The 19,806-nt window shown below is 29.5% G+C and overlaps 1 protein-coding gene across 13 annotated transcripts; it reads left to right on the top strand.

Moving 5' to 3' along the window:
- The first annotated feature begins 8,767 nt into the window (after window positions 1-8,767).
- Window positions 8,768-14,151, top strand: LOC150029996 (uncharacterized). Of its 13 annotated transcripts, none has more exons than XR_016527220.1 (6): window positions 8,809-9,017; window positions 9,749-9,871; window positions 9,975-11,830; window positions 11,925-13,430; window positions 13,513-13,554; window positions 13,797-14,151. XR_016527220.1 is itself a non-coding variant. In XM_090310179.1 (4 exons), exons 2-4 carry the CDS (start codon window positions 9,848-9,850, stop codon window positions 13,072-13,074), a joined length of 3,030 nt encoding a protein of 1,009 aa, XP_090166305.1. In that variant the 5' UTR covers window positions 8,768-8,846; window positions 9,653-9,847; the 3' UTR covers window positions 13,075-14,151. The 13 variants fall into 13 exon arrangements, 6 of the variants coding, with proteins under 6 accessions (XP_090166305.1, XP_090166306.1, XP_090166303.1 ...); XR_016527221.1 differs by having other exon boundaries at window positions 8,814-8,846; window positions 13,784-14,151; XR_016527217.1 differs by having other exon boundaries at window positions 11,925-13,554; window positions 13,784-14,151.
- The last annotated feature ends 5,655 nt before the right edge of the window (window positions 14,152-19,806 follow it).

The raw sequence follows: 19,806 nt of genomic DNA, 5'->3' as shown, positions 1-19,806 counted from the left end.
ATTCAAATTTCACCATAAAAATATATGTTCTAGAAATTTGTGACCACATGCATTGCACGTGCTTTTTAACTAGAATCGTCTAAAAGAGGTTAGGGGAGAAACTTTTGATTTTCTGAATGACTCCTTTTAGATGATGGTCATAGGGTTATCTCAGTAATTTGTTATTTTCTACTATTTTTTCCTCACACCTAAAAAAATATTTTTAAAATATCATATTTTATCTCTAACTAAGTTCTATTCCATGTTAAATAAAGAAAATTATTTTTTTAAAAAAAATCACATCTTATCTCTAACTAATATCTATTTTACATTAAGTAAAGCAAAAAAAAATTAAAAAATCACATTTTATCTCTAACCAACCTCTACTTCAGAGGATTTTTTTTTAAAAAAAAAAAAAAATTATCTCTAAATCAAATCAATTTAGGGTTTTAAATGTAAATTTTCTCTATAAATAGTGAGTTAAAACTTTAGTTTCCATGAGGTATCTCTTTTTTGTGGTTTTAATTTTGTTAACTCACTCTCCCCAATTTTTTTGTTGATTTTTTTATAGCGGATATATGTTCTTTAATTTCTTTAAACATTATTGCTACATTTTTGTGTTTTTTCCTTATTCTTTAACATTATACGTTTTTTTTTTGTAGATACTAGGCATCGTCTACAATTTTTCTACTTTAGATATCTCTTCTCTTTTCAAACATTTTTTCTTTTCTTTTCATTTTAGGACTATATGTAGTTGGATATCACACCTCCATTTTTTTTTATATTTGTTTAAGGAATGTCATATTTTCAATTTTTTCTTTTTTTTTTTCTTATCATTTAATGTGAATTGTGTTTTTTTAATATTTGTGTGGGATTTGGATTTAGATTGAATAGTTTTTTTAAATAAAAAATAGTCATTTTTTAAGTAAGTTAAATAGTAGTTATAAATATATTAGAAATATGTTTTTATTTGGTTTAAATACTATTTTGGTCCTATACTTTAGTTTTTGTTCATTTTTGTTCTTGTACTTTTAGAATGTTCATTTTAGTCTTTATACGTTTGATTTTGGTTTAATTTGGTCTCTATACTTTCGAAATGTTCATTTGGTGTTAGTACTTTTAATTTTAGTTCATTTTAGTCCTTGAACTTTCAAAAGTGATCATTTTGATCCATTAAAAATGAAGTGAAGGGACCAAGTGTTCACTTTTTAAAAGTACAAGGACCAAAATGAACAAAAATTGAAAGTTTGATGACCAAAATGAACATTTTGTAAGTATAAATCAAAATGAACCAAAGATGATAGTATAAAGACCAAAATGAATATTTTGAAACTACGAGGACTAAAATGAACCAAAATCACAAGTACAGGGATCAAAGTATTATTTAAATCTTTTTATTTCTAATAAAATTGATTAGCTTTTATCTTAAAGTTCTTATTATAAATGAAAAAATTATTAGTTTATTTGTTCTATTACTATTAAAGATTTGAACTAAAAGATAACAAATTCAATTAAAAAACTGAAGAAAAAAAAAACAGTTAAAAAAGTATTAATTCAAATTTGTTTCGAGTAATATGAAAAATTTTCAAAAAATATATGTAAAGAAAAAAATACTATCAAGTATAAGACTCATATAATGCAAATTTTATTTTTAACATTATGAAAAAAAGTGCAACTTACGTAGTTTAAATAGAGAAGATTGTTAACTTTTACTATTAAGTAATTTATTAATGTCATATTTGACCTTAATTTAAAATTAAACTGGTTGACAAATTCAAAATTAAATGATAATGAATCTAGTTTGATGAGAGAGATTTTTTTAATTCACATAATCTAAAAGAGTACATATCAATTATTATTTTTACTTATTTATTTTTGGTACTTGGTCAAGACATTAAAGGGGAGAAATTGGTACATTATGTAAAAAGTAGTAGTAATAATAATACGATTTTTTATAATAATAATAATAATGTAGGCCTATAGAATAGAGAAATTGCCAAAAATAGTCCAAAAAATGAGGATTAAAGTTTCATAGAATGCATTTTATTTGTGAATGTTACTAGGACTCTTTAGGTAGTTTTTTTTTTTTTTTAATCAAAATGAACATTGTTTAACTAATATAGTGTTTAATCTCGAGGTCAAATATTCGACTCCCCATCTTACCTATTTAATTCAATACCTTTGCAAAAAAAAAAAAAGTTTTTTTCTTGCATCTTCTCGTTGAGAGCGATAGAAATCTCAACACTTTATTTTGGATCTTTTCTCACTTCTTCTTATACGAAAAAATTCAAATTTGGTTTTGGATCTTTTCTCACTTCTTCTTATACGAAAAAATTCATTAGAAATAAATTGCAAGAGAAAATACATAAACTCAAAATTTTAGGTGCTAGAATTTTTCTTGCGGTACAAAAAAATTTACATAAATTAAAAACTTGAGATGTTTGAATTATTTCAAAAGTTTAAGAAATTGGTTGATAATTTTTTCTTGCACTTTTTTATCACTCGATTAAAAAAAATAAATTAATTAAAAAAAATTAACTTAAAAAAAGAAAAAAGAAAAAAAAGAAGAAAGAAGCCTACTATATAAGTTAAAGAAAATGTAAGAGAATTAGGGTGAAAAAATGTTGAAATGAAAAGTAAGAAAACCAAAATTACATGACAAAATTTAAGCCTTACTAGAAATTTTAGAGAATGGAGAATGAGATGGTAAATGTGTAAAAGTTGAGACAAACTACTGAGAGAGAGGTTGAAAGAGAGATGAGAAATATGATAATAATAATAATGAGGATTTTACTTCAAAGGACAAAATAGTAATTTCATAACCAAAGTCCTATGAGTCTTTAAAAATGAAAGTTGCCATACATGTCTTTAATTTATTTACTTTTTTACTATATTTGGCAATTTCGCCATATAATGAGGAGTAAAAATGAGATGGATCACCTTTACCATAAATTAAGATTTTCAAATTTGAAGTGAGTATCACATTTTAGGTTGTTTTCAAATAAAGAAAAATTGGTCATCTTTTCACATTTTAGGTGGAGTCTTTTTAAATATAAAAAAATATTTAAAAATATTTATACTTTATAGCAAAAAGTTTCAAAAGTATTGTACTTTTGAAACTTTTTGCTATAAAATGTAAATATTATTGAGTTTTTTCTATTTATAAGAATTTCCCTTTTAGGGTTCTATCTATTTCGACAGTGACAGTTTGCTAAACTTGAAAATATTTTTTAACAATTTTACCAATTAAAACAATTACCACACATTTTATTCCCATCTTTTACTTTGGTAAACACCATCCAAGAAAATGAAGTTGGTTGCATAATTTTTATTCTCATTCCGTGATTAAAATTCTAATAAATTCATATATATATTGATGCATCCATACCATGCGATAAAATGAATGTTGAATAATGAGTTCTAACACACTGTTTTATCTAGTTAAATCCAAGAATAATCTCAATTAGAGTGGGTCAAGAAGATTATTCACTAACATTTTTTAAGCAAATATATAAATCATGCATTCAAGCAATGCACTCGATATGATAACCTACACCTTTCAGCATACATAGCTACAATATTCTATTTATAGGATGCATGCGATGAGTGTACATTGCAAAAGATATTTATTTATTTCTAAAGAACCTCTCTTCTTGTTTTATGAGTTCTAAATCTCTAGTTCTTTCAAACCTAGATTTAATCTACTTAGAATAATCTCTCAAGTTATTCAAGCATTTCAATAAATATGCATAAAACAAGTTGAACGTATGGTTTACATATTGTTTAGTTCATGTTAGCTAAATGCTTCTCAACCCATGAATGATTTAGTTATCCATAATAAAAATAGAAAAGTTGTACATTATTCTTTTAATTAAGTTGTACATTATTCTTCTAATTGATAAATAAATATTTTTTTTTCCTTTCAGATCATGGCTTTAAACCCATGACCTGTTGATCCCGATGTTTTGTACAACCAGTCCATTCATCGATCATCTGTTGTATGGCGAGATCGTACTGCTAGAGAAATATCTTGCAGGCGTCGAGAGGCAGTTCTCCAGCGCACTATCTCAATCCACCATCGAATACTACCTTACTGCACATATCTGGATTCTATGGGGTTGCCAGATTGGGATTTATTTAGTTGGACTGGCATCTGGTCGAGAGATGGAGGCCCAAGACGCATACATTTCATATGTCTGTTGGAGAATGCACTATCACTCTACAAGACATAGAAGTGTTGTTGGGGTTACCTGTTGACGGTGAGCCGGTCACCGGAGTGATGTACGATGATTGGTCATAAGTTTGTCAACTGTACCTCGGTGTGACCCCACCTGCCGACAAAATTAAAGGATCGAGGTTAAGTTTGATATGGTTAGGAACACAATTCCGTGAGCTCACATATGATGCAGACGAGAAAACCGTCATAAGATATGCGCAAGCATATATACTACAAATGATAGATGGAAGTCTGTTTTCCGACAAATCAAGTCATTTTGTTTACTTGATGTTCCTGCCACTATTAGCTAACCTCTATGATGTGGGACAGTATTCGTGGGGTGGAGCATGTTTGACATGGTTGTATAGATAACTATGAAAAGCAACAAAATCTGAGGTTCGAGAGATACCTGGGCCTCTCATACTTTTGCAACTATGGGCTTGGGAGCGATTTCCAACGATGGGCTACGACATGTTAATGATGCTCAGTTAGCTGGACGAGCCTACGATTCTCGGTATGTTGTTTTAATTCAATTTAATTTTTATATCACTGATTTAGTTAATTTAGATTCAAAATTATCAATTTAAAATTTTAGGTGGAAAGACAAATTTTGTGTGACTAGAAAAGCCACACATGTAGTCAGCCAGATACATGTTTGATCTGCTTCAACCTGATCAGGTACATTACACTGAACCTAATTGATTATTTTATACACATTTTTATTGTATTTTTCTTTAATGTTCTCCAATATAATATTTTATGTTTCAGGTTATTTGGGAGTCGTACAAAATTATTATGCACACTTTGCCCAATTTCTGTACGAATGGTCAAATATATGGCGGACGATGAGTCCTCTTATATATTTTCACATTGGTGAGTGGCATCTTCCTGACAGGATGATGAGACAATTCGGTTTTCAGCAGGATGTCCCATCGCCTTGTAATACTGAACCTCCTACATGATATTGACTTAAAGACTGTAAATTGGTCCGAAAAAGTTGCACATTTAGTATTGCGATGACACTATCGTACAAGGTTTATTGCAGTGGGGGTTTCTATTGAACAGTTTGACAGGGATGTCACTTAAGACTACATTCATTGGTATAATAATACCACAAGGTGTTATGTCACTCACTGGGAGCAACTGTGGGTCATCTGGTAAATGAATGAATATTATCTAATTATTTTTAATTTAAATTTATTTTAAATATTATCTAATTGTTTTATAATTCACAGAGATCGAACAACAGTAGATTTTGTGATGTTGCGAATGATTCGAACCAGGTTCTTGCTATATGTAGTGACAACCAAAGCTATATGGAGGAGATACATTATATGTACAATATACTTATTGTTCCTCCACCAGCTCCTAGACGTAGAGAACCTGTACGGGAAGAGGATGAGTTTGATGAGGTTGCCCATAATGTAGAAGAGTTGCTCCTGTGATGCAGACGCAGAGTCAAACTGATTATGTTAGTCTGATTATGATGATGCCAGCATTTGGTTCAGGACATTATGACTTAGAGGCTGGTCCTTCGTCTTCATACGTGCATGGACATGGTTGGGTCGTGGAGAGCATAATGAATATTTATATCATGAAGCGTCTGGAGAGGTACCAGAGCAATATCAAGAAGAACCAGAGCAACCTCAAATTCGAAGTCAATGACGACAACCAGCTCGAAATCGACAACGTCCGCCTTGTGGGACACATTGATTTTTGTAATTATTTTTATATAAATGAGATATTTTAATTTACACTTTTTTTATTTTTATGAGATATTATTTTTTTAATTTATTCTTTTTAGAGTTTAAATAAAATAATAAAATATTTTTAGAAATTATTTTTATAAAATAGAAAATTAAAAAAAAAACACAAAGGTCGAATGTCTAAATTATTAAAAAAAAAAAAAAAAAGGATAAAGGTCGAATGTCTAAATTATTGAACCCTTGACCTATTTAAAAAAAAAAAAAATATTTTTCTAAATAGTTTAAAAAAATACAATATTTTTATAACTGGTTTTTAAAAACTAGCATATTCTTTTAATTTTTCCCATATCCATATATGGTGCAAAAATTTAAACTAAATAATTTTGTCAAATATAATTTTAAAAAAAATGAGTAGTGGGAAAAATGGGTGTGGTCCAGGTCGTCTATAATCAAAAGTCAAATCACTAACTTGATCATTGGCTGCCACGTGTCCCTCCTTTGAAAGAGCCAGTGGAAAAATTCCACTTCTTAGTTTGGGACAGGTCACAGGTCAATAATGGTTTTCCATATTATTAAATTTTGAAAACAATTATGTAATATAATGATTTTTTTCCCTAAATTTATAATTATTCCAAAAAAAAAAAAAACAAAAATTAAAAAACGAAACAGAAATATATATTTTACCATATATAAATATATGTTTTTTCTCTAAATCCAACAAATGTTGACTCTTGAACTATAAATAGGAAATTACATGTTTGATTATTTATACAAAGTTTGTCAATTTTATGAGTTTTTAATTGATTCATAAATTTGTATGATTATATATACTATGTCCATATAACGTTAGGATTGAATTTGGTGAAAATAAAAAAAAAAAAAAAAATTTAGTTTAAATATCATTTTTTTCATAAAAGACTTTCAAATGTGCTCATTTTAATTCAAGAAAAATGTCAGTTTTCATCCATTAATTTTAAAAAAATAACTCAATTATCATAAATGTATATTAAGATTTGAATCTTCGACCTGTATTTTGTCCATATAACTAAATAAAACAAGTTCTAAAAATTGAGACCAAAATGAGATTTAACCTAATAATTTTTATATTGAATTTAAATTGATGTCAACATCATATAGATCAACAAATTAAAACACATATCCTCTAAAAAGAGTTAGAATACAAATTCTCACTTACATGAATTATTAATAACAATAATAAATCCAGCAAAACTTTTAGAAACGTTATAGTAGGTTCTTTAAAAATTTAAGTTGGTTTATTTTTAGTCCTATATTTTTATTAAATCTTAAATTTGATCCTCATTGCTAGTTTGTTATTGATTTTATTTTTTTAAAAAAAGTTTTTGTTATCTATATATTAGTAATTTTACTATAAATTTTGAAAACATATTAAATATTATATTTTCTTGCATGAAAATTATTATTATTGTTTAAACCAATTTCGATAAAATTTAACTTCGAATCGACTAAATTTAAGAATTATTGAAAGTGAATCGACTAAAATTGAAAAATTGAAATACATTAACTAAAATTAAATAAATTTAGAAATGGGTTAAAAAACACTTTTAATCCATAAACTTCCACGAAAATAATAATTTAGTTCTCAAGTTTTGGTTTGTAAATTTAGTCCTTGTACTTTCAATTTTGTATCAATTTAGTCATTGTACTTTCAAATTTGTAACAATTTAGTCTATAACTTAAAAGAATCTTCAAAATTAGATGTCAATTTATATTATTTTATAATGCAAACTTTGCATTCGTAAAAATATTATTTTATAATTAGTTTATCTATTTTATATGCAGGAAATCTAATTAAACCTTAACCCTAATTTATATAATATAGACTAAATCATTATAAATTTTAAAGTACACGGGCTAAATTGTTATATAACAAAGTCTATGAACCAAATTGTTACAAAATGAAAGTATAAAGATTAAATTGTTATTTTTAAAAGGAACTAAGGCTATGTTTGAGATTTGCTTTAATTGTGTCAAAAGGTCATTTGAAAAAAATATCAACTCTGCGTTTGGTAAAACATATTTAAATTAAAACAATATCCTTCTAACTTTTAGATTCTCTTAAAATGTATAGAATTTTAATTAATATTTAATTTTCAATTTTATACTTTAAAAAGAAGATTTATTTTATATATTTATCTATTTCTCACTAATCAAATTTATTTTATATTTTAAATGAGTAAATGCATCATTTTTTTAAAAAAATACCATATTCATTTTTTAAAATAAAACTATTTTCCTTAATATTTAAAAAATTAATCTATAACAAACAAAATTTATCATACTAAACAATTATTTAAAATTTTAAATTATATATATTTAAAAAAGTTGATTATAAGTTTATTTTAGTTAATATATCTAAAATAAGATGTTTTTGTATTTATTTACCAAAGACTCTAATCTACTTTTTTAAGTTTAAGCTCAAATTTATCAAATGCTATTTTTTTTCATAGCTGATATTAATTATTTTAAAAGTTACACCAATCCGAAACGAAGGTTAAAAGTGATTTTTAATTTTAAAATATATTGAGCAAAATAATATTTAACATTAAAAAACTAAAATTAGTTAGTCACATAAATATTATAGATATAGATAATAATAGAGGCTCCAAAAATAAGGGGCGAGAATTTTGGTCCATAAATATTAATTCCACAAACAATATTGGATGAACTTTCACATCTCAGGGGAATGGTTAAGTCGAGATTCCCTATTCTATTTCACAGTCATATTCCATAAATTTAAATTTTAATATTTTAAAATATTAATTATTTAATATGAAAGTGGGAAAAAAAAAAAAAAAAAAAAAAAAAAAAAAGCCCTAATTTTCCATATTCCTTCTCTATAATATAATATAACCTTGCGTGGAGCCAGAGTTTCATCTTTCACGGAAATTCTCCATCTCCCGAAGGTAATCCCATTCGTTGCTTCGATCTCCGTTCTTCCTGCGAATTGCGAATCTATATAATACAAATTCAATGTCATCTTCGATTTGGGTTTCTCATGATTCTGCTTTGATTCCATTGTTACTCTCTCGTGGTATCATCAGCAATACAAGCACGTATTAGATCTCCGCGTTTCGGTATTGTTCGCATCTCTGCCTTTAGGATTAGAAATCTCTTTGAATCGCGGCTGAGTATGTTTCTTTCGAGGCAGAAGGGAGTTTTATTGAAGTTTGAGTTATTGGTTGAGGATCAGTTGTTCAAATACTGGGATGTCTTCTAGCAATTCAAGTGAATTCTGGTGATTTGCTGGTCGGTTAGATGTGGAATATGTTTGTGTAGATCGGGGGTTTATGCTTCTTTTATTTTCTTCCTTTTAATTTTATCATCAATTTTGTCTTGTTCGTTAGGAATCTGGCATCTTTTGTTCTTTTTATTGGATGGATGGAGAAGTTTTTGCGTGGATATGAGAGTAATAATTAGGGAGATCGAGCAAGTATTATGAGATTGTGCATAGTTGCTCTGGGATTTAATAACATTATGCCCAAAAGTTCATTGCTGGAGTTTGATGTAGGGTTCATTATGTTGGGTTTCCCCTGATCCAATCTCGAGGCGTGGATCATCTAAACTTTTGTGTTGGTTAAAGTTTCAACACAAGAACTTCTAATAGGCTAGGATGGGCATGCAGGATTATTTAAGATTTGGATGCTGGTTTTATGATATTTTCACAATGGAACCGTGCTGCATTGCTAATTTCTTTGGTTTTCGCTTGCAGATTAATTGATTATTTCAACACGATGTCTGTCATGTTCTATTTTGCATATTGAATCTTTTTGAAGACTACTAATGTGGTAGTATCCGTACGGTGCAGAATTTGAAAGTGACTTCTGAGAAGTTAGTGAGAATTTGGTGTTGGATTAAAGTGATAAAAGACCAAGAAACTGTATTAAGTCTCTGAGATCTTGGAATAATGACCGTTCCAGAAAGTGAAGAGGTGCTTAATATTCTTCTTTGATGTTTTCTGGATTTTGAAGATCGTGCAAGTTTCTTATATGGTTATAATTATTGTCAGTAAATGTTCTATTGACACTATGCAGGTTGGTTTTAAGCCCATCGCATTGTCAGCTAGTGATTATGATGCAAGTCTTCCTATCAAGAAAAGGAGATTTCTGGTAGTGCAATTTCCTCCATCTCCATCTAAAGATACATCTTCATTCCATTCAGATGGAAATTTATTGAAGGCCGAGCGGCCATCTCCATCTAAAGATTTATCTTCTTTGACTCACAATGAAAATTTAATAAAGACTGAGCAGCCGACTCTATCTGTGACAATAGTTTCAAGTTCTAGTGCAGTCACAAGTTCTGCATTGTTGAACAAGAACCAGGACTGTGTTTCTGACAAGAATAAAGGAAAACCTGATTCTGATTCATGTTGTGTGGATATAGTCCGGAATGATATTGGAACGCCAGGAGTCAAGTTTCAAGAACCCAGTGTGGGAGGACATGCTTGTATTAATGGTTCTGTTGAATATGAAGGTAAATCCTTGGTATCGGTAAAACATACGGTTCATGCATCACCAGAGATCTGTGGGGGGTTGAAGTCATCGTCAACTAGCCTCAACTCTGATCCTCTTGCTGGTAACAAAGAGGAAGAAATTGATGTAAAAACACCTGAAGAAAAGTGCAGCCCTCCAATTTGTCAAGTTGGAGGAGGAGCTGGAGTCTCGGTAGGTTTGAAGGGACATATGGATCCGAAATTAGTTCCTGAAGAGAGTGATTTGAATTTCCTGAAGCATAATTCTTTGGAACCTGTGTTGCTGGACTTTCCATTAAACAAACAAGGAAGTAGCACCCAGTGTGTCAAAGGTAATGTAGCGTCTGATGGTGATGGTTCTCTTTTGCAGTCAAACAGGGAAAAATGGGATCTAAATACCTCAATGGAGTCATGGGAGGGTTGTACTATTGGTGATGCACCTGTAGTGCAGATATCAGCCACTCAGACGAATATGGCTATCGAAACTTATGCTTGCTCATCTGAAATGGTTGAAATTGTTAGTCCATGTGGAAAGCAAACCCTTTTAGATAGTGAACATAAAGGAAACTCTATTTATTCATGCATACCATCAAAAGAGCATCTTCATTTAAGTCTCGATTCATCTTATCAGCAGCCTACGCTTGAAGAAGATCCTTATATTTCTGAATATGAATCAGATGGCAACTGGGATATAGCTGAGGCTGTTGATGATAATGATAATAATATAGAAGAAGACTATGAAGATGGGGAGGTCCGGGAAACAATGCAGGAAACTGAAGTAGAGGTCCATGTATATGAGAAAAGAGAAATTGAGCCTTTGGATCATGCTTGTTGTAGTGACAAAAAGATCAATTCTGTTGGATTGCCCGATCATGAATTTTTTGCTTTAGGCCCTCTGGAGCAGGAAGCTAAACCAGAAAATTTGGATTATAGAAGTGAAGACGATGTTCAGGCTATGACTAAAAGTAAATCTCGTGAGCAAGTTCATGAAGATCTTTGTGTGAAAGAATTACATGCTGTAGAGAATACTATTAGTGAGAAGGCTGCAGGAAGAACCCAATTGTCTCAGTATGATAAAAGGGACAACTTCGTGGGCCTGGACACTGCTGACAAAATCATAGATGAGGAACTGATTCCTACATTTTCTCAGGGCGAGGTTGAGAATGCTGTAGCAGTAGATGTAGTGCAGAGTAGGGATCTAACTTTGCCTACTGTAAAGGAGTCTGTAAATGGTGATGATGCAAAGGATATCAATGAAGGCACTAGAAATAGTCGGATAATTAATCTTAATCGAACATCTACTGATTCAACTTCTTGTAAGGCAAAATCTAGCTTTGTCAGGTCAGGTTTATCACATACGGATAGAGAGTTTGTACCCAACATGGCAGTTGAAGGAGCAGATGTGCAACCTCAAGAAAGGTTATCAGTTAGTTTCTTCTATTCGTTTTTCTTCTTAAACTTGTTTTAACTGCTTTTATGTTTCTTCTAATCTTGTCACTACTTTCATTTTCAGAGATGACGCGTACAGTAATATTACCAAGAAAATTTCTGTAGACAGACACCAGGGTCAGTCACCGTGGATGAATTTTAGTCATAGAAGAGGGAGAAGTACCAATAGGTTGGACAACCGATCTGAGGAATGGGATTTTGGTCCCAACTTTTCTCCTGAAACATTCACTGACCAGCGGATAGATTACCATGTTCCTGGTCTTGATCAAAACCGATATAAGATTATACCTGATGGTCCATTTGGTGGTGCTAACCATCGTGGTAGAGAATTGTTAGAGGATGAGGGACCTTTTTTTTTCCATGGACCCTCAAGGAGGAAGTCACCTGGAAGAAGACATGGGCCTGGTGTACGAGGTGGAAAAATGGTTAACAGAATGCCTAGAGATTTTAGTCCAAGTAGATGCATGGATGAAGGTGGCTCTTTTGATCGACAACATGGTGAAAAGTTCACTAGGAATTTTGCTGATGACACAATGGATCCGATGTATGCACGACCCCAACCTCCATACGACGTAGACAGACCTTTCTTCCGGGAAAGAAGGAACTTCTCATTCCAAAGAAAAACTTTTCCCAGAATTGATTCTAAATCTCCAGTAAGATCCCGAGCTCGCTCTCCTAGCCAATGGTTCTCTTCGAAAAGATCTGATAGGTTTTGTGGACGCCCTGAATTGACACATCGAAGATCTCCAAATTATAGAACGGATAGGATGAGATCTCCCGATCAGCGTCCTATACGTGGGTATGTTCCAGGCCGAAGACAAGGATTCCATTTCCTTTCACCATCTGATGAATTGAGGGATGTGGGTCCTGCACCTGACCATGGCCCTATGAGGTCTATTATCCCTAATAGGAATCAGACTGAAAGATTACCACTTAGAAACAGAAGTTATGATGCTATAGATCCTCGAGGAAGGATTGAGAACGATGAACTTTTTGATGGCCCTGTACGTTCAGGTCAATTGACTGGGTACAATGGTGGTGAACTAGATGACGACGAAAGAAGATTTCATGAGAGACATGAACCTCTTCATTCTTTTAAGCATCCATTTGATGATTCTGATGGTGAGAGATTTCGAAACAACGGGGAGGATTGTTCTAGGCATTTTAGATTTTGTGCAGAGAATGACTCCAGAATTTCATGGAAGAGAAGGTAGCTTTTGGGGAGAAAGACGGAGAGTTAAGGATCTCTACCAAGGGAGAGGAGATTGCTTTAGACTAGGCCATTCTGTTAGTTTAAGTTAGATGTTTTGTAGGTGATATTTTATGGTGCAAAGGGGGACATATCTTTGTTCTCTTTTGTTTTATTTCATAATTGCAATTGTAAAGAATTTCATTTCTATGCAGAAGAGTTGCTTCTCAAGTGCTATTGTGACTTCAAACTGACTAAACCAACACTATGAAAATTTTGTTCTCTAAAACGTTAGGATCTTTCGTGATCTTGGCAAGCAAATTCAGTTGTGAAGGGAAGTGTTTCAAGTGGGGTTGTTTCCCTTTCTAATCTCCTCAAATGGTTTGCAATTCTTTTAAAAATTATTATGAATTTTGTTCTTTTAATACAAATGTATTCACTGATTTACTATTGAATTTGACAGCTATTTCTAGACCACGGAGAAGCACAAGGGGTTGTCTCGAAGGTATTCTTTTCTTCGACCAAGTGACATTTCTTCTCTTCTGTGCTATATCTTAAGTTCTTAGTTATTTGGTTGCATATGTATTCACAATAGTGTCTTTTATCGTATGGAATTTAATATTATTATTTAATCTTGATAAAATTTAATGTTGAAGGACTACATTTAAGGTTTATTGAAAGGACAATAACTCAAAATACAATGACTAAAATGATATTTAACCCCCCTTTTATAGATTTTGTTTGCAGATTTTTGACGATAGAGGAGCTTCAGAAGCAATGGTACTAAATGAGGATGACGAACAACTCAAAGGTTCAATCCATAGTGACTACCTACCTAAAAATTAATTTCCTTAGAAATTTCTTGACACCTAAATGTTGTAAGGTTAGGTGGGTTGTCCCGTGAGATTAGTTGAGATGTACGTAAGTTGGTCCAAATATTTATGGATTAAAAAAAAGCTCAAAGCTGTCTCTCTCCTCTAGCTAAAAATCTTATTTTCAGGCAGATGAAGATAATTTTTTTTCAAATTCATCTGTGGAAGTTGTACATGCTTGTCTTCAGACCAAATATTCCTTTTGTAATTCATATCATTAGTTTGTTTTATTGGTTAATTGTAATTTCTTTTTACTACATGGATTTGGTTTCTAAAGTTTGGAAAAAAAACACTTTAGGGGTGTTAATTTCAAGGGTTGGGATTGGATGGGTTAAGCATCCTAAGTCCAACCCTTGTTTGGGGCATGAATGTAGGAAGTCTTGGTTTCCTATATCATTTTCCCCATAGATTTGAAGTGTTTTTTCTCCTTGATTTAATTTAGGAAGCATGTTGACTAACCTTTGGATATCACCTTTGGTGACCATTGCGGCCAACTCCGGCACCATCTCCGATGATTGTTGCCGACTAACTTCGATCACCACATCTTGCGATCATCATCGGTCAACTTTGGTTGCCACCTCAGCGACGACCACCGGCCAACTTTGGCTGTCACTTTGGTGATCGTCGTCGGCCAACCTCCAGTCACCATTGGCCAATTCCGACCACCATTGACCAACCTTCAGCCACCGACTTTATTGGCCATCCTCCGATCACCATCTCTGGCAACCGTCACCAACCAACATTGAAAAACTTTAATAAAAATAGTATTTAACAAACTAGACAAATTTGTATATAAAAACATTTTTAAGAAAAAATTGCAATACATATACATATATATATATATATATATATTATTTTAATGAGTTTTTATCAAAAGTATTTAATTAAAAATGAATTTTTGAAAGATATTTTTTTCTAAGTCAAACGCAATATATGTTTGAAAGCTCTAATTTAATTTAATAGTATTTTAATTTTTTTGTTGGTCAATTTAACTAGCTTGAAAACTTAGAATCATTCTTTTAAACATAAAGATTTAAAATGTTTAAAACAACTTAATGACCAAATAAAAACTTAAAACTCAAAAATATAGTTTTTGAATCATTGAATTTAATATTAAAATACTAATTTATTTTAATTTTAAGTCAACGTGCTATGGTAAAAAAATGATCATTTTCAAATTAGTTAAGTGACAAAGTCTAAGAAATTTTATTTCAAAAATCTAGTAAGATTAAAATATCAAATTATTAAAATAGTTGATTAAATAAAATTATAATTTTAGTTAAAATCTTTATTTCAATTTTTTTTTAAATATTCTTCTAATTTTTTAGTTTATTTTAAACTTAATTATATTAAAATATTTAAGATGACAAATTTAAATAGTCTAAAATCTATTTGGTGATTAAATACAAGAAAATATTTCACAAACTAAATATTTATAAATTTGCAACCTCCCAACATTCTCAAGTTTAAGATTCCAAATCTACGCGTCAAATGCTCCTTAGTCTCTAAAGTTTAGCAAATTATTCTAATTCTAAAGAGTTCCTATGATCAACTAATCTTAGTTGACTAATGAAAATATGATGTGACTATGATCATGTGGTATATTTAAGTGGTAGCTGACATGTATTTTTTTTCTCAAACCTCAGCTTATACTAATAATAGTAATAATTATAATACAGTTCTTTTATTTTATTAGTTAAATAATAAATTTTAGTCTCTAAATAATTTTTTTTCTGTCTAATAAGTAATTTTGAAGATGTATAATAAGTTTTTGAACCTTCAATTAAAAAAACCTACAATAAGTTTTAAATTTTAAAAACCTATAATAGGTCGAGTTCAACCTTCTCAAAATCAACGTTTTTAAAAATTAATAAATCTATGGACAAACTTGAATTTTGTGATCAATAAACCACAAACTTTCAAATTTTTTTAATCTAATTGGTAGATGAATGAATAAAAATAATATTGAATAGATTTAATCTATATTTACACAAAAATGAAAGGTGGACCTGATTGATGGTCTTTTTTTTTAAATCGAACTTCTAACTTCAAATTTAATAATATAAGCACTATGTTAGTTGAGTCATACTCATCTTATTGGACTTAACTGAAAAGTTAATTAATTATTAAATAATTTTTGAAAGCTCAAAACGTATAACAGATTTGAAACTTTATAACTAAGATTAGAGAAAGCCTTGCCCGAAGAACTCATTTATCAAAGAGCTTAGTTAAAAAGTTGAGTCTCGGAATAGAGGCTCCAACTCTTCAAGCATTTCTTTTCCCATCCCAAGAAGAGAATGGAAAAGACATTAAACCCCCCTATACCTCGGATTTGACCTTCACTCTTTTATGTAATTAGTTCAAAGTCCATTCTTTAGTGTAGGAAAAAGCTACTTAGGTCGACATATGAAGACCAGCCCAATCGGTAGCCATTTGATTTTTTTTTTTTTTTTGAAGATTAAACCTATTTCATCCATGTTTTTTTACCATGATTTACATATTTTCTTAAGTACAATAGTTGAATTCTTAGTCAAATTTCAAAGACAAACAATTTTTTTCAGTTCTTAAAATCTAACTTGGTTTTTTAAACAATTGGTGAAAAGTAGATAATAAATAAATAAATTTGGAGGTGGAAGTGGTGCCTATAGGTTTAATTTTCAAAAAAAAAAAAAAAAAAAAATCAAAAGTAAAATGGTTACCAAAAGAGACCTAAATTTTGAATTTTAACATATTTTGTTCGATATTTGCAAAATTTATTTAAGGATTGTTTTCAAATATAACAAAATGAATCAAAATATTTACAAATATAGCAAAATGTCATTGTCTACTAGCGATAACCATTGATAGACTACTATCATCTATCATTGATAGACATTGATAGATGTCTATTACTATCTACCATTGTCTAAACTATGACATTTTGCTATATATAAAAATATTTTCAGCAGTTTTGTCATTTAAAACAATTTCTCTTGATTTAAAGTGTATATAACAATTATTTTATGTATTATTTTAAATATATTTTTTAAAGCATCACTCCTAAAATACTTTCGAATATAGTAAATAAGATGAATTCCAAAAAAATAATTTTATAGTAAATAAAATGGAAATATTAAATATAAGAACAGTACTTTGGTGCATTTTAAGATACACAAATCTTTATGCATCTCATTCACAATCATATATAAAATTAAAATAATAAAATATTTTATAAAAAATAATTATCATGTGACAAATTATGATTTGATATTTTAATAAGAACCACCAAAGTACTAAATATAATTAATACAACAAAACAGTGACAATGCTATCCATCATTGAGGGTGGTGAAAGGTTTTGATTTATTATTATAATTATACAACTATTTTTTTAATAAAAAAATCAAACAATTGTAACGAGATCCAAAGATGCCGAATTAAATTTGTTTATTGATTTTCTATTTTTCGTTCAATGTTGTGGTTATAATTACATGGCCTGTGGATATCCTAATCTTTTTAGTTGTAAATGCCAATGGGTTTTTTTTTCTTTTTTTTTCTTCCTAATAATACGTTTTTATTTACTTATTTTATTTAAATATTTCAATGTCATTATTATTTTCATTAATATTATTAAGTTTTCATGTGATAAGTAGTATATTATTTGAAAGAGAATTTTAAACAAACAAAAGATCAACTTGAGTCTATCATAATTTGTTAAGATATTTATGACCAAAAATTAGAAGTCCGAGGTTCAAATACTTCTACCTAATATGTGGTTGAATTAAAAAAAATCATGGAGAATTTTAATTTATACTATAAATCATAAATTAATAATTGTATCAATTTAAACTTTGAATTTTCGTAAGTGTATCAATTTATACCCTCCAAATTTCATTCGATGAATATCATGTGGAACTAATAATTTGAGTCAATCAAACTTCTAAATTTTCATTAGCCAATCAATTTAGACAATTTGTTACGATTACCTTTGAAATTCATTTATGCATTAGTTCTCAAACGTGAGTTGACCACTGGAGTAGGCTGCATAGGCGGTCACTAGAGATAATCACTAAAGGTAGTCGTCGTCGAAGTTAGCCATCGGATGTGGTCTTCAATGGAGTGATCTCCAGACGTAGATGCTAAATTTGGTTGTCAGAGTGATCGCCAGAGTTGGTCACTGAAGGGATTCATTGGAGTCAGTCGATGGAGGAGGTCGTTAATTTTCCATCGAATCCCTTCAGTAGCCAACTTCCACTAAATCTTTGACATTTTAATTTTAACTTTCCATTGGAGCCATTCATTGAAACTAAGATTTAGTATATATCAATTACTTATGAGTTATTTTAACTTTCCTTCATACTCGACATTTTAATTTTAAACATTAAAAAATCAAAGTGGATTTTTTTTTTTTTTGTTAAAAATCAATTTTTGACCACTTTCATAGAAGTAACGATTTAGTTTCTAAACTTTGATTTGTAACGATTTAGTCCATGTAGTTTCAATATTTGTTATAATTTAGTTTTTAAACTTTAACATACAACGATTTAGTCCCTACCATGAAAAGTCTCATAAACTTAATTATCAATTTTGATCATGTAACAACCAGAGTGGAAAATTTTGAACAAAATCTCAAAATTTTGGTAGGGAGAATTTCGTTTTTTCCTCCCACTTCGACAAAATTTCAAGAACTTTCGAGAAATTTTGAAATTTTGATTTTTTTTAGGAATTAGCTACGTTAATTCAGTCTAAGTGTTTTTAGTTTTATGGTCCTTATTACACGCAATTTTATAGTTTCACACGCTAATAATATTTTTAAAGAATGATGAAGCTTTTTCAATGTCCTACCTTTTCCAATCTTCAACTTTTCTCAATTTGCAACTTTGTTTTCAATTCAAAACTTTCATTTCCAAATAAATTGAATTTCAAAAAACCCCACAAAAAAGAACTTATATTTATTTGTAACTTCATTCAAACTTTTTTCATTAAATTTTCACTTTATTTCACCTCAAAATTGAATTAATGTTGCCTAAAAGAAAGGATTAATACGTTGTTTCTTTTACTATCCAAAACTTTAAATTTCACTTCACTTCACTTCACCTCAAAATATTCATAAACTTTATATTATTTTTTTACTTCTTTTTTAAATTTCTACTATTACATCTATTTACATAGATATTTACAATACACATTTGAATGTTGTCTTACTTAATGATGATTATAAATGGTCAATTATAATCTAATTAAGCCACAATCAAAGTTTAATTAACTAATTATATCAATTTTCATTAAATTTGACATTGATATTTCCATAAAATTGGAATCTCGATATTTCCACCGACATTGATATTTCAAATATTGGTAACAACTTAATATTTATAATTTATAAATAAACTTAACCCTTAATCAATTTATCAAACTATATAGGTAATAAATTTCATAAATCTTAATAATATTTTTCATGATTAAATTATTACAAATTATAAAGTACAATGCATAAATTGATACTTATTAAAACTTCTGAACTAAATTGTTATGAAAAAAAAATCTTAATATTTTTCATAATAAGGATTAAATTGTTATAAACTGTAAAGTACAACGACTAAATTGATACTTATTAAAGTCTTAAACAACTGTTATAAATTTAGAAGTATATGGACTAAATTGTTATTTCTATAATATTTCATGAACCAAAAAGTGTTTTTTCATTTTTTTTTCCCTAAGAAAAGAAATATATATTAAAAATCAAAAAGTGGCGTAATGGAGATTTAAAGTAGTAAAATAAAAGAGAAGTTACAATGTAATCGAGAGCAGAGGATTATGTCCACATAAACCCCCGCGCCTGCTGCGTGCTTATATATATATATATATATATCAGCGTAACTGAAACTTTTGAAATTATTGTGATTT

This window comes from Benincasa hispida, unplaced genomic scaffold (assembly GCF_027475165.1).
Source record: "Benincasa hispida cultivar pf3 unplaced genomic scaffold, pf3_genome.v1.1 HicScf711, whole genome shotgun sequence".
NCBI classification, from domain to species: Eukaryota; Viridiplantae; Streptophyta; class Magnoliopsida; order Cucurbitales; family Cucurbitaceae; genus Benincasa; species Benincasa hispida.
The sequence above is the reverse complement of the archived record's forward strand: the minus strand, read 5'-3'. Positions and strand labels throughout refer to the sequence as shown.

Coding starts and splice junctions, on each gene's coding strand:
- LOC150029996 (XM_090310176.1), top strand. CDS start 9,930: ATGGTTATAATTATTGTCAGTAAATGTTCTATTGACACTATGCAGGTT. Junction 11,831..11,924: donor GATGTGCAACCTCAAGAAAG/GTTATCAGTTAG, acceptor TTTCATTTTCAG/AGATGACGCGTACAGTAATA.